Source organism: Bos taurus, chromosome 7 (genome assembly GCF_002263795.3).
Source record: "Bos taurus isolate L1 Dominette 01449 registration number 42190680 breed Hereford chromosome 7, ARS-UCD2.0, whole genome shotgun sequence".
NCBI lineage: Eukaryota > Metazoa > Chordata > Mammalia > Artiodactyla > Bovidae > Bos > Bos taurus.
Genome location: NC_037334.1, coordinates 49,214,918 through 49,230,421, shown reverse-complemented (window position 1 = coordinate 49,230,421; position 15,504 = coordinate 49,214,918). Strand labels below are relative to the sequence as shown.

Genomic DNA, 15,504 nt, shown 5'->3' with positions numbered 1-15,504 from the left:
TGGGATCTTTACACTAGTTGTTCCCTCTGTCTGGAATGTTTTCATTTGCCAGTAAAAGAAAATGCAGAAATACTAGATTTTTTACAGTGTGATTTCAATTGTGGTTCATTTTAGAATGGTTATAAAAGATGTTTTATATTTTCATCTACCTACCCATAAATAAAGTTTCCTGTGGATGGTGATTGTCAAAAATTGAAGAGAACTACCTGGCCATTTCAGTTATAAAACCAGTTTTATTCCTTCCCTTTTTCTTCTTCCCCGCTTCCCTTCTTCCCTCTGATCTTCCCTATATCCTTCCCTTCTTCTCTTCCTCCCTGTTTTTCTACCTTACAATCTTCCTACCTTCTTTTCATTCTTCCTAAATAATCCGATTGAAAAATCACTCAGTAGGGTTTGCAGTGTAGGCATCTATCTGCATTGGAGTGTGGAGCACTGTTGGCTGCCTGGCATGGTATATCAGAGTCCAAGTGAACTGAGAGGGAGGATGGTAGTAGCCTTTGATTGTTGGGAGCTTGAGAGAGGTAAGGAGGTTGTCCACACAAGATGGTGGTGACAGCAGCAGCCTGGCCCAAGATGTTGGAGACTGAGTGAAGTGAAGGGGGCATCTGGTTATCATGGCCACTGGAGTACCATGCTGGTAATTTACTCTCAAGGAGAAAGTAATATATAGTATTGTCATTGAAATTCTTTTTCAAATTTGGGATTATTTTAACATGAAAAGAATAAAGTTATGTTTAAATGAGCAAGCTAAAGTTTCTCATTAAAATGTTTTGGTATCTTATTTTTATTTTTTATAATTTATTTATCTATTTTTGGTTGTGCTGGGTCTCTGTTGCTGCACGTGGACTTTCTCTAGTTGCAGTGGTGGGGGCTGCTCTTTGTTGCAGTGCATGGTCTTCTCATTGAGGGGGCTTCTCATTGCAGAGCACAGGTTCTAGGCTCGTGAGCTTCTGTAATTGCAGCTTGCAGGCTCTAGAGGGCAAGCTAAGTAGTTGTGGTGTAAGGGCTTAGTGGCATCCTCCCTGGACCAGGGATCAAACTCATGTCCCCTTCACTGGCAGGTGGATTCTTATCCACTGTATCACCAGGGAAGGTAAAAAGTGAAAGTGTTAGTTGCTCAGTCATGTCCAACACTTTGTGACCCCATGGACTATAGCCCCCCCCCTAGGCTCCTCTGTCCATAGGATTTTCCAGGCAAGAATACGGAGTGGCTTGCCATTCTCTTCTCTAGGTGATCTTCCTGCCCCAGGGATTGAACCCAGGTCTCCTGCATTGCAGATAGGTTAAGGGAAGGGACTACCAGGGAAGTCCTTCATATCTTATTAAATATCTTCTCTGTTGAATTTTCTTCTAACAAGGCCCATATAGGTAATTCCAAATTCCTTCCAGTTTGTCCCTGTTATATAAACATTATCTCTCTCTCTCTTTTTTTTTTTTTTTTGTCTGCAACATGAAAAAAGGCTGCGGAACGTTATTTTAGGCAGAGGGAGTCACATATGCAAAGGCCTGGAGCTCAGAGAACATGACTTTTATGAGAATTGCAAGCAGTTCAGCACATCTGGAGAGTATGAAATTGATGATGGGGCAGCTGTCAAAAGAGAAGACATCTAACACCCTCAGATGATTGATGGTAACATTCACTGACGTAGGAGATGTACTCACTTCTATGACCCTAAAACTGACAACCAAGAGCAAAGTGTCAAGGAGGATGCTCCCTAACTGGTACAGATAACCATTTGTCTAAAAACTGCACAAGGATGCTTCTTGTGCTCAGAATTCAGTCACAAATTGCCCTAGACTTGTGCCTGCAGGAGGCCCTCCTCAGAAACATGAAGAGGGATGGAAAATGCAGCCTCTGTTGTATCAAATCTGCTTTCAAATAATGTGTTAATAAGAAAAAGGATACCTTACAATAGACATATGTTATAGGATGATTCATTGAAATATCAGTTTGCTTTTTATTCTGTTTTCCTGCCCTATTCCAAAAATATTTTTCTACTTTCTTTTTTTGAGCTTTTGTTCAGCAGGACCAATGCAGAAGTTGAAACCCCTTTTGTTTTTTAAAGCCTACAGGAACCTACTGTGTAGCACAGGGAACTCTGCAACCTAGATGGGAGGGGAATTTGAGAAAGAATGGATACATATATGCATGTGGCTGAATCACTTTGTTGTACACCTGAGGCTAGCACAGTATTGTTAATCAACCATATTCCAATATAAGATAAAAAGTTAAATTTAAATAAAAATCTCATCCTTTAGTTCTGCCTTAAAAGAAAGAAGACAGTCAAGTTTTGATGTTTAGTCTCAAACTTAGTGATACTATGATTCATGCATTCTTATTGTTTATTTGTTGGAATAAAGAGATAAAATTTTTTTTAAAAAGAAGAAAAAAAGAAAGCCTGAACTTATTAAAGGGCTTTTGCCAGGTATTCCCAGAGGAGAGGAGAGACAGGCAAGAGCCTCAGAGTGAGAGTCTACTATGGAGACCCCAAAGAGAGATTTATTTGGGGAAGGAGGGCTCCATGGAGTGGCAGGGTCCAGCATCCAGTCCCTCTGTGCTGCTCTTTTGTAACCCCCTGGGGATGCAACCTCTTCTCAGCATGGAGAGGCTTTGTGATATAGTGGGAAGCTGAACCTTTGGGATTGGGATTGCTAGTTTTGGTGAAAAAAAAAAAAAAAAAAAAGAGTCCCGGCTCAAGCTGAGAGGCGAGTTTCAGGAAACAGCAGTCACCTTCCTGCAAGGGACCCTGTAGTCTTGGGTAAAAAGCCTGTCAGCAGGGACCAATCTGGACCAAAGATCAGAGGACTGTCCCTAAGTAGTGTACTGTGTATAACCTGAAGTCTTTGTCCTAGGAATAGCACTTGACCCTAGTATTGATTGAGGTTAAATTTCTATCAACTTGAGGAGTGGTGGCTTAAAATGAGATTTGATAAAAGAAAAGGACTATGATACTTCTATCTCCTAGACTATGAAGTAACTTTAATACTCACTGTACACATTTCTAGCTTGCAAGATCTAGGGGAGATACTTACACATGAAAAGAATTCTTTCCCCCAGAAATATTCTGTTTAAGTCTTTCATTGTATCTTTTCTGCAAAATAGCTATTTCAGTTTGATATGTGCCTCCAGAAATTAACGCTAGATGGACTCAGGATGCCTCAACAAGCTTAGTTTTCTATTACTTTTTTCTGCCCCAGAAGCTGAAGTGGTAGGAAGGAAGGAAACAGCTAGCCCCACATTTGATAGATGCAGGTCCCTTTCTGTTCTCTACATTTCCCCAGTACTCCTGCGACTGACTTGGGCCAGAGAGCAGCAATGGGGTGAAGACTGGTTTAATTCCAGTTTTATTATAGCTTTATCTTTCAGATGCAAATTGTCATTCAAATACCCAAACTTAATATTTCTTTTAATTTGAGCCAGGTGAAATTGAGCTCTGAATTGAGCCTACTTCATTAGACTTTGGATAAATGATGACTAAAAGGATAGAATGACAATCCAACTCCTTCATTAATGATGTTTTTATTTTCCAAAGAAGAAAGCCTATCCAGAAACCATACAAGGAAAAGTGTTACAGTCTTAGCCATATATGAAGAAGTCAGTTGACTGCAGATTAGACTTTGTAACTTTGCCACTACCCATCTGTGTGGCCCTGGGCATGTCATTTTAAGTCTCTGGACCACATCTGCACATGGAAGTTTTGGAATGGATAACCTAAAATAAATTTCATGCTCTATGCTTCTTGTGATTCTAGAATGTATAGTAAGATTATTTTAAAGTAGAGATACAGGGTTATAAAGGAGCTTTATTGACATTAAATGCTTAGATATAATGGGACTTATTTTTCGTAGAACTTTTGAATGTGCCTGTAAGATCAGTTCAGTGTTTTTACAAAACCATTATTAAAACCTTGTGATGAAACTTAGAAATTGTATTAGTATATATTTTGGCTGTATGCAGTGGATAATCATATCAGAGCTTGGTGAAAAATAAATCCTCCCAAAACCAATGATGGGAATTAGAAAATTATTAGAATTTGAACTGAATTATATACAATTTTAATCCTTGAAAGAAATTCCTTTATTTGATTCCTATGGATGAAAAGTGCTTTCTATGTTATTTCAGAGGCTGGAAAATTGACCATATTTAGAATCCTGGGCAGCAAAGTAAAACAGATTTCAGGTAAATTATGCTGTACAAATAGTCTATCCCAAGAAAATAAATCACTGCTAAATTTACTGAGAGATCTCTTTCAGTGATTATCATATGGAATAGGTTCCTCAGGAAGCATTTGAGTCTTGATTTCATAGATGCTGCTGCTGCTGCTAAGTCACTTCAGTCATGTCCGACTCTGCGTGACCCCATAGACGGCAGCCCGCCAGGCTCCCCCGTCCCTGGGATTCTCCAGGCAAGAACACTGGAGTGGGTTGCCATTTCCTTCTCCAATACATAAAAGTGAAAAGTGAAAGTGAAGTCGCTCAGTCGTGTCCGACTCTTAGCGACGCCATGGACTGACCAGACTCCTCCGTCCATGGGATTTTCCAGGCAAGAGTACTGGAGTGGGGTGCCATTGCCTTCTCCTTCATAGATGCTAATCATTTATATAATGTTGCTTGTATAAATCTTGGCTAATTATTTTATTTTTTTCACTGCTTTTCTAGTTTTATTTGAAAAAAAAAAGGATGCGTGTAATTTCCTTTCTCTAATATTAATGTATTGAAATTATGATAGCAAATACCATTTAACTAAAAATGTTTAGATCCTGAATGATCCAGAAAGGCTTTATACATAATCTGAACTCACTGACCAACTACAACTGAATACCACTCTTACAGCTTACTGAGTAGACTAAGCTGTTCTTTATTCTCTTTAGTGTATAATTAGAAATTAGGTAGGATCAGATTCCTAAGGACTCAAAATATATATGGTGGTATGAATGTTACTTAATTCACAGGTCTTGAGTATTGAACATTTCACAAATTAAATCTTACTCTGAGTTGCCACTCTTTAGGTTAATGGAAGTTTGATCTCAATGAACACATTTTACTTTTTATATAAGTGAGGAAGAGAAGCTTTATTAAGCAGTTACACACATTTTGAACCATACTGTAGGCTAAAACTAGAAGTTGAAATGGACTTAACAGGTAAGATTTTAAAACTTCATTTTTACATGTCTCATGGAGAGGAAAATATCCAGTATAAATTTTGCTGAAGAAAATGAATATTTAAAAATTGAAGTTCTTATTGCAACTTTAAGAGTAATAGAAATAAAAGTCATAAAATTCAAAACCAAATGATGAATAATTTATGTAATTTTAAAGGAATGCGATTCTGTGACCTTGTTATGGAATTCGTAGGTTAAACAGTAAATCTGGTGTAATCTTACCTAGGCAAGATGTGATAGGAAGCTTTGCAGGAACAGATGAGTTAGGTCTGACTCCCTGAATAATGGACGCTGAGAGCACGTCATTTCTAGGTGGGTACTGCAGTATTTGCTAGGGCTGCCATCACAAAGTGCCACACACTGGGTGGCTTCAACAACAGTTTCATTTTCTCACAACTCTGGAGGCTAGAAGTCCAAGATCAAGGTGCTGTCAGAATTAGTTTTTGGTGAAACCTCTCTTTCTGGCTTGCAGACTGCTGCCTTCTTTGCTCCTAGTGAGGAAGAAAAGCTTTATTAAACTGTTATACACATTTCGAACTATACTATAAGCTAAAACTAGAAGTTGAAATGGAACACAGCCCTGCCAGCACATTGATTTTAGCATAGTGAGACATCTGTCTGATTTCCTTACTGTAAGATAATAAATTTGTGTTTTTTAAGGCAATGAGTTTGTGGTAATTTGTTACAGCAGCAACAAGCCAATATACCGTACACTGTCATGTGCTATGTTGTGCTCTGCTTAGTCACTCAGTTGTGCCCGACTCTTTGCAACCCCATGGACTGTAGTCCGCCAGGCTCCTCTGTCCATGGGGATTCTCCAGGCAAGAATACTGGAGTGGGTTGTTATGCCTTCCTCCAGGGGATCTTCCTAACCCAGGGATCAAACCCAGGTCTCCCTCGTTGCAGGGGGATTCTTTACTGTTTGAGCCACCAGGGAAGACCAAGAATACTAGAGTGGGTAGCCTATCCCTTCCCCAGGGAATCTTCCCAACCCAAGAATCAAACTGGGGTCTCCTGCATTGCAGGCAGATTCTTTACCAGTTGAGCTACCAGGAAGCCCACACTGTCAGAGCCTTGATCATTTACTTGTGTGACTCCAAACATAACATGTATGCACATTGTTTCTTGTACTTGAAATGCTATTACCTTCTTGTATGCCTAACTAACTCTTAAACCTACTTCTGAAGTTACCTTCTATTAGGAGAATTTGCTGAACTTTGGGTTTCTGTCCATTTCTATCTCAACACACTATGTTTGCAACATCTGTTGTACTTCTCTGTTATTGTTATTACTGTCATTGATTTCCCCTCTTTTCCAAGACTGTTGACCTCTTGAGAGGCTTGAGACTTTATTTACAGCATCTAGCCCATGAATGAATTAAGTGGAATGATGAATAAATGAAAACAGAATGTCCTAAATGTTTTTAAGTTGGAAGGCTCATATTGTGTGTGTGAATCTGTGGGTATGTTTGTACTTGGGTGTGTGTTCTTTACAAAGAGGGAGTCTGAGAAACAACAATTTGTTAAGTCCTCTGTCTTAGTCTATTTGGGCCAATATAATGAAAATACCATAGACTTGGTGACTTATTCAGTTCACTTCAGTTCAGTTGCTCAGTCGTGTCTGACTCCCTGCGACCCCATGAATCGCAGCATGCCAGGCCTCCCTGTCCATCACCAACTCCTGGAGTTCACTCAGACCCACGTCCATCGAGTCAGTGATGCCATCCAGCCATCTCATCCTCTGTTGTCCCCTTCTCCTCCTGCCCCAATCTCTCCCAGCATCAGAGTCTTTTCCAATGAGTCAACTCTTCTCATGAGGTGGCCAAAGTACTGGAGTTTCAGCTTCAGCATCAGTCCTTCCAATGAACACCCAGGACTGATCTCCCTTAGGATGGACTGGTTGGATCTCCTTGCAGTCCAAGGGACTCTCGAGAGTCTTCTCCAACACCACAGTTCAAAAGCATCAATAAACAACCAAAATTTCTCATATTTGTAGAGGCTGAGACGTCTAAGACCAAGGTGCTGGCAGATTCAGTATCTGGTGAGGGCTCACTTCCCAGTTTATAAATGGCCATCTTCTTGCTGTGTCCTCACATGATGGAAGGAGAGCTAGAAAGCTCTTTGGGGTCTTTTTATAAGGGCACTAATCCCATACTTTCCAAAGTCCCTGCCTCCACATACCAGCACACTGGGGATTAGGCCTCATCATATGAATTTTGGGGGACACATTCAGTCCATAACATCCTTTAATTCTGCTCATCTTTTCCCAACTTCCCACCCAGATGGTTGGCAATTAAATATGTTATTACTAAAGTTTAGTTTCACATGTAAGGATTCCAAGTTTATTTGGAGTTGCTCATGTGGATCTGGTCCCAAGACAAAGGTGATATATCTTTTTTCAAGATAGTGTTCAGCCTGCACAGTTATCCATGTGTGTATGAGTGTACAGAAGGAGGATAAAGTAGATTCATAGGGCTTACACTCGCTGGGTCACTTTCCTCCGATGGACAAAAACCCAGAAGCTTTTGGTCATGTATTTTATTTTAAAATTAATTTTAAAAATTAATTGAGATATAATTTAGACACATAACATTTTATTAATTTTAACTGTACAACATAATATTTGCAATATATATATTGCAAAATGATCACCACAGTAATTTTGAGTTAACATCCATCATCACAGTTCCAATTTTTTTCTTGTGATAAGAACTTTTCAGATCTACTCTTTTCAGTTCAGTTCAGTTCAATTCAGTCACTCAGTCGTGTCCAACTCTTTGCGACCCCATGAATTGCAGCACGCCAGACCTCCCTGTCCATCACCAACTCCCAGAGTTCACCCAGACTCAAATCCATCGAGTCAGTGATGCCATCCAGCCATCTCATCCTCTGTCGTCCCCTTCTCCTCCTGCCCCCAATCCTTCCCAGCATCAGAGTCTTTTCCAATGAGTCAACTCTTCGCATGAGGTGGCCAAATTACTGGACTTGCAGCTTTAGCATCATTCCTTCCAAAGAAATCCCAGGGCTGATGTCCTTCAGAATGGACTGGTTGGATCTCCTTGCAGTCCAAGGGACTCTCAAGAGTCTTCTCCAACACCACAGTTCAAAAGCATCAATTCTTCGGTGCTCAGCCTTCTTCACAGTCCAACTCTCACATCCATACATGACCACTGGAAAAACCATAGCCTTGACTAGACAGACCTTTGTTGGCAACGTAATGTCTCTGCTTTTGAATATGCTATCTAGGTTGGTCATAACTTTCCTTCCAAGGAGTAAGTGTCTTAATTTCATGGCTGCAGTCACCCTCTGTAGTGATTTTGGAGCCCCCCAAAAGAAAGTCTGACACTGTTTCCACTGTTTCCCCATCTATTTCCCATGAAGTGATGGGACCAGATGCCATGATCTTAGGTTTCTGAATGTTGAGCTTTAAGCCAACTTTTTCACTCTCCTCTTTCACTTTCACTGAGAGGCTTTTTAGTTCCTCTTCACTTTCTGCCATAATTAGGTGCAGTAAAATATACCCTTTTTACTGTTCAGTTCTTTTGAGTTGTTTAAACATCATATTCAATTAGATCTTGTTATCACACTTGCCGGAGGGATGGAAAGCAAAGGTTGTCTAAATTTCAGTTGCATTTTTAAACATTTGTTTTGGAAGGCTGAGATACTTGTAAGCAAGGAAAAGCCAAGAAACATACTCAGGAAATGATCTAAAAGGTAAAGTAGGAAAAAAATTGTTTTTCCACCTGAATGATCTCAGAGGTAGCAAAATGACAGCATCATTTAAGTGTTTATATAATACTCTTTATTCACTGTCCTTACTTTTACCAATCTAATCTTGAAAAGAGTCTTCTATCCCAGTTATCTTGGACTTATCCTGACTTTCTAAATGTCTCTCAAACATGCTTTGTTGTTTCCCATCATCCCTACCCTCTTTCTGTTGTTGTTTAGTCGCTAAGTTGTGTCCCACTCTTTGTGACCCCATGGACTGTAGCCTGCCAGGCTCCTCTGATCATGGGAGTTCCCAGGCAAGAATATTGGAATAGGTTGCCATTTCCTTCTCCAGGGTATCTTCCCGACCCAGGGATTGAACCTGCCCCTCCTGCATTGGCAGGTGGATTCTTTACTACTCAGCCAACAGGGAAGTCTGCCCTCCTTCTATAGGTAAGGCTTATACTAGACATATGCTTCTATGAAGCTTTTCTAGTCAATAGTAATTACATCAGTAACAGATCCTCAATAAGACTGTGTGGATGATTATTTTAAAACAATACAGGAAAAAAATGTTACTTTAGAATTTACAGTTTAGATGACAAAATAAGTTACCGTCTTATTCTGTTTCAGAAATTCATCTTTTACTGTTTAACATTTATTTGAGTGACTCTAAAATAAACTTCTTCAGGTCTGATCTTTCATGAGAGCTATAATCTTGGGCATCCCAGAACACAGTGCCCCGAGACCCCAGTTTCACCTTAAACATTAACAGCTATATTCACCATCACCCATACTTCCTCTAAAATAGTTTCTTTTCCTAGATTTTTGTAGTTCTATCATGTGGCAGTTTTAGGCTTCCAGATATCAAACACTGGAATGCTTTTATTTTCCTCATTATTTATCATCAGTCGGTTAGCAAGTCCTGACATATCTGAATTGTGTTTTGTAATAAGGTAATACTTTGCTATTATCCTTCTCTTTGAATTTTTTCAATGGCATTTATTGCTATCTAACATGCTATATACCATTCTTATTGTTTGCTTCTCCCCACAAGAATGTCCGTTCCATGAGGGCAGACATTTTTGTCTGTTGCTTACTGCCCTGTTCCCAACCCTTGGTATAGTAGTTATTGGATAAATTGAGAAAGTGAGCACTTACTATGTGCCAGGCACTGTGCTCTGCATTTACATGCAGAATCTCATTTAATTTTTGCCACATTGGGTAGGTGTTTTATGTTCTAATTTTAGATAATAAAATCTATAATTTTAAAAAGGTTAGGTGACCTGTCCAAAGTCACACAACTCGATGGTTACACGGTTTGTAGGTAATAGAGACATAGTTTCTCCCCAAACCTTGAAGCCTATCTATATGCCTTTGAATTAGTATTTATACTCCTTAATCTAAATTTCAAGACATTCCATAATACCAAGACCTCGGCCTAACTTAGTTTTTCTCTATCAAAAACCTCCTGATCCAATCAAACGGGTCCACTTTCTGCTCCTGGGAGCTTATAAATTTTCTCCAGATTTTGTTCAGGTAAACTCTCTATAGAAATCTTATCTAGCCTTTGACTCTGTGATTCGGTGCAAGTTCTACCTCTTTAATCATTTCTGAATACATTCCATTCCAGGATACAGTGAGGAATTTCTAATTTGCTACATGATTTTGGGGCTCTCCATCACATGCCATACACATGTGGCAAAAGTTTCAGTAGATGGAAGCCATTATAAGTTTCTTGTATTCCCACCTGGGTCAATATGGCAGTTATCAAGGGTGTGCGATACTTACATACAGTACAGTGTTCATGTGTTTAACTTGGCTCCCAGTCCGATTGAAAACGCCTTAAAAAACCTAACATTTTAGTTGGGAAGGAAGCTCGTACAGATAACAGGGCCTATGAAAAGATGTGTACAGCGGGGGAGTATGAAAACATCCGCTGAGAGGAGCCTCGTAAGAGGGTTCCACTGACAGCACTGGGGTAGCGGGGGTCTCGCGCCAAGCCTAGGTCGGAAAGTCTGAAGCGCTTTCGGCGCGCTGCTGTCCTTCCACATGGCCTCGGGCTCGCTTTTGCGCAGGGCCACGTGCCAATGTTTGTCTAATCGCGCCTCTGGCCCACTACAAACGGTTAATAACCGCCTTGCCCGACCAGGCCCCTACCCTCCATCTTTGTGCGGACGGGAGGGGCGAGGACGCCAGGTGTGGTGGCCCAGCCGAAAGGCGGCGGGTAAATCCAAGACCCTAACCCCAACAGTCAAGTTTTCAAAAAACCCGCGCGTGACGCCCCAGGCCGCATCCGTTGGGAACGGCCCCCAGCGCGTCCCCGCTCACTACCACCCTCGGCGCCCCGCTCCGCCCCGCCCCCGCGGCAAGCCCAGGGCGGGAGGCGGCGTTTGGGTAGCAAGAAAACTCTGCACACGGGGGGCGCCGAGGCCAGCGCGCACTGGGGAGCGCGCCCGTCCAGCAGCTGCCGAAAACGGAAGTGGATGCAGGCGGATGGCTGTGATTGGCTGAACTGACATGTCTCTCAAGGGGCTGGCGCGAACGCCACTGCGGAGCTGGGCGAGGGGATACGGCTAGGGGAGGGGGAAAAATCACTGGGAACAGCCGCGGGGGCTGGGGGCAAATGAATCGCAGAGGTTCGCGAAGGGCAGAGAGAGTCCCTAGTGAGGGCGCACTGGAGATCCTGGGAGTGAAAGCAGAGCGGTAAAGGCTGCAACAGGAGCAGCGCAGGCCGAAGGCTTGAATAGACCGCGGAGGGCGGGGAGTCCGTGACCGAGAGCGGCGCTGCAGCGCGGTAGGCGGGACTAATGAGGTCGAGGCGAGGATTGGTGGACTGCCCTGCGCTGCCGTACGCGGCGGTGACGCACGCCTCGGGGAGGGTGCGCGCGCGTTCAGCGGCCTCTTTGTGTGGTGCACAGATACGGGAGCGGAGGTGGCGGTAGCGGCGGCTTTGGTTGCCTTCCAGTTTCCTCGGCTCGTCCTCTAGCCGGCACCTCTCCCCTTCCCTCCCCCTTCCTCTCTTCCTTTTTCCCTTCCCTTTCCCTTCTTCCCTTTTCCGCCGCTGACCGGCGGGGGCGGCTCCAGCGACGGCTGGGCCCAAGTTGTGAAGAAACCTTAGCCAACCATCACGGCGACGGCGAAACCTCGGAGCTCCCAGGGCGGGGGCAAGGCCCGGGCGGTGGAGATGGAGAATTCCCAACTGTGTAAGCTGTTCATCGGCGGCCTCAACGTGCAGACGAGTGAGTCCGGCCTGCGCGGCCACTTTGAGGCCTTTGGGACCCTGACAGACTGCGTAGTGGTGGTGAACCCCCAGACCAAGCGCTCCCGTTGCTTTGGCTTCGTGACCTACTCCAATGTGGAGGAGGCCGATGCCGCCATGGCCGCCTCGCCTCATGCGGTGGACGGCAACACGGTGGAGCTGAAGCGGGCGGTGTCCCGGGAGGATTCGGCGCGGCCCGGTGCTCACGCCAAGGTGAAGAAGCTCTTTGTCGGGGGCCTTAAGGGAGACGTGGCCGAGGGCGACCTGATCGAGCACTTCTCGCAGTTTGGCACCGTGGAAAAGGCCGAGATTATTGCCGACAAGCAGTCCGGCAAGAAGCGTGGCTTCGGCTTCGTGTATTTTCAGAATCACGACGCGGCAGACAAGGCCGCGGTGGTCAAGTTCCATCCGATCCAGGGCCATCGCGTGGAGGTGAAGAAGGCTGTCCCCAAGGAGGATATCCACTCCGGTGGGGGCGGAGGCGGCTCTCGGTCCTCCCGCGGCGGCCGCGGCGGCCGGGGTCGGGGCGGTGGTCGTGACCAGAACGGCCTGTCTAAGGGCGGCGGCGGCGGTTATAACAGCTACGGTGGTTACGGCGGTGGCGGCGGCGGCTACAACGCCTACGGAGGCGGCGGCGGCGGCGGTTCGTCCTACGGTGGAAGCGACTACGGTAACGGTTTCGGCGGTTTCGGCAGCTACAGCCAGCACCAGTCGTCCTATGGGCCCATGAAGAGCGGCGGCGGCGGCGGCGGAGGAGGCAGCAGCTGGGGAGGTCGCAGCAACAGTGGACCTTACAGAGGTGGCTATGGCGGTGGGGGTGGGTATGGAGGCAGCTCCTTCTAAAAATGTCTTTTTAATGCTTGGGAGTGGCTATAGGGGTAGCTCTTCGCAACCACCCACCTAGGGTCAACTCCTAAGTCCTTTTCACTCCCACCGCTTTCCCCATTTTGCCCTTGGGGGAGCCACTTCTAAGGCTGCTTACCCTTGGGGGTGTTGCCCTATATGCCTGCCACCTCTCTCGTCTCTCCCTCTGAAGATGGACTTGGCTCCACATACACATTTTTGTGTTACAGTCATTGATGGACTCTATTTTTTTATTATTACTTGGACTTTGGTCGTTTTTATACTAGCAAAATGTCTTGTTTTAATTTGTGTTTTTTTGGGGGAGGGGGAGGGAGTGAACTTGCTGATTCTGTAGCAAAACCTGGGCGGGGGTTGGGGGGTTTAGTTTACTTTGTTGTAAGGACTTGATATCTGGCTACAGCGTTTTCTATAAAATCTCCTTGGATCCCATGCCCGAAATTTGGAAGCATATGTACAAAAATCATTTTTACGTTTTATTTTTAATAAATCATTGTGTTTGACCGTACATGTCTAACATTTTTTCCTAGGGTCCATTCCGTACCGTTTTAAGGGTAATTTTTCTTGTTAATTCTTAATGTGTATTTAGAGAAACTTTTAAAAGGTCCTGTGAGGTTTTTTTTTTCTTCTTGCTGTTACCCAGGTAGTGATGTGTTGAATTTTATCCCTTACAGGTAAAACATTTGAAGTGGTGGATGTGGCTTTTTAAAATCTTTAAAGTTTTTCCTACATCCATCTCTTGTACTAAGTGATTTGCTTATCATCTTGACATGGGTGGTCACTTCTATGAGAATTTGCTTCAAAATATGTACTGTGTAGTTCTAAAGAAATAGTTTGTGTTAAGCATGTGTTTTCATTCATATAAACTGTTTTAAAAAATTCAGATGGCCTAATTTCATCCCTCTTACTGGTTTGTCTGTAATGAATGGTTACAAATAAGGGTTATATTTTACCCTCAAACTTTAAGTGCATTTTTGTATTTTCAGAGCAGGTTTAAATGTTTTTTTTTTTCCCCTATAGCTGAACTGCTGTCCTCCTGGAAATCCTTCCCCTTACTTTTGTGGCACCATCTACTGGCAGAATGTCAGTATATCTGCAAAACAGTTGGTTTAAAAACTTGTTCAGGACAGTTGCATCAGATTTTAGAAGTTTTGCCATCAAAAATCTGTGCAGACTTTGGTTATACATTTACTTGTAACTAAGATGGGCTTTACAGGAATGTAGTTAATGGTCCATATCACGACTGCCCTTTCTACATGAGGTTTGAAACTGTAAAACTGCTATGCATAGCTTGGGCAGTGGCCCCAAATTGCTATGATAACTAATGAACCAGCTTCGTGTACTGGTATCTTAGGTGCAAGTTGTAAAGCAAAATATCTGTGTATTCTGCTTGGTTAACAAATGTATATTTGTAGCCCTTTCATGCAATAGAATTCAAGTTGTTGTTTATAAAAAGTAAAACAAAACAATGGTATAGGAGAAAATTGCCTTCCTGGATAGACGTATAGAATAGCAACGTTTATGGATATCACAAATAAAGAATTCAATTCTTTACATGATTGAGTGAGAGTATGTATAACCTGGTGGGTGGGTTCAGAATACCTTTTAATCTAGTACCTGCATTTGATTTACTGATACGGTAAAATATTTGGAATTTTGCTTAGTGAAAGTGAAGTCGCTCAGTCGTGTCCGACTCTTTGCGACTCCATGGACTGTAGCCTACCAGGCTCCTCCGTCCATGGGATTTTCCAGGCAAGAGTACTGGAGTGGGTTGCCATTTCCTTAGTCACTTTGACAAAGGGTAGCTGATACTTGGTACTTTTAGTACCTCTACAACAAATGGGATGATATGTTTGCATATGGAATAAATTAAAAAGATAGTCAAGTTTTGCATTACAAATTGTTTTACAATTTGTTTAAATTTCTGTTTTCACTCTTATTGAAATACATCATACTGCGTTTCTTCACGTGGTAATTTGGTCTAGCTTTTGCAGAGAGTAGGGCTCTAAGATACAGAAAATGATATCTTAAGTTTTTTATTATAATTATTGTGTTTCTGTTTTACTCAGTTTTAGGAGGAAGATCTGTTTCTTCTGGTTCAACTGGAATAGTCACCTTCTGGAGGGTTTTCAGAATTTAATAAGGTTATTGTCATTTTGTATTTCCCATGTAGTGATGTGTGAAAAGTTATGTAAAAGGATTTCCTAATTAGAAAAATGGCTTAGTGTTAATGGTATATCATCGCTTTGTTGTCATGTGTCTACCTTTACAAATATCTTATCTGGATTGGTATTCAGTGAAGGCAGAAATAGAGGTCTTTAGTCTTTGCAGATTTGGCATGTAGGACTTGTTTGTTATGGTTTCACTTTTTTCACCTGTAAGATTTACCTGAACATTATTACTTCAAATATAATCAAGACTTCATGGGAGGAAGTAGTACAGAACCTGGTCAGCATTGAATATAATTTTTGTGCAATGCTTGAATCTAATTTTGAAAGATTAGCAAAATAAA

At 42.7% G+C, this 15,504-nt stretch overlaps 2 protein-coding genes across 3 annotated transcripts in view; both read left to right on the top strand.

Moving 5' to 3' along the window:
• The window catches only part of KLHL3 (kelch like family member 3), a 276,969-nt gene that overhangs the window by 111,944 nt on the left and 149,521 nt on the right, over positions 1 to 15,504 (top strand). The gene's annotated exons all lie outside the window — the stretch shown is intronic.
• On the top strand, positions 11,778 to 14,546 carry HNRNPA0 (heterogeneous nuclear ribonucleoprotein A0). The gene has a single exon (XM_002689195.4). The coding sequence runs from the start codon at positions 12,057 to 12,059 to the stop codon at positions 12,972 to 12,974; it is 918 nt and encodes a 305-aa protein (XP_002689241.1). The 5' UTR covers positions 11,778 to 12,056; the 3' UTR covers positions 12,975 to 14,546.

Coding starts and splice junctions, on each gene's coding strand:
- HNRNPA0 (XM_002689195.4), top strand. CDS start 12,057: ATGGAGAATTCCCAACTGTGTAAGCTGTTCATCGGCGGCCTCAACGTG.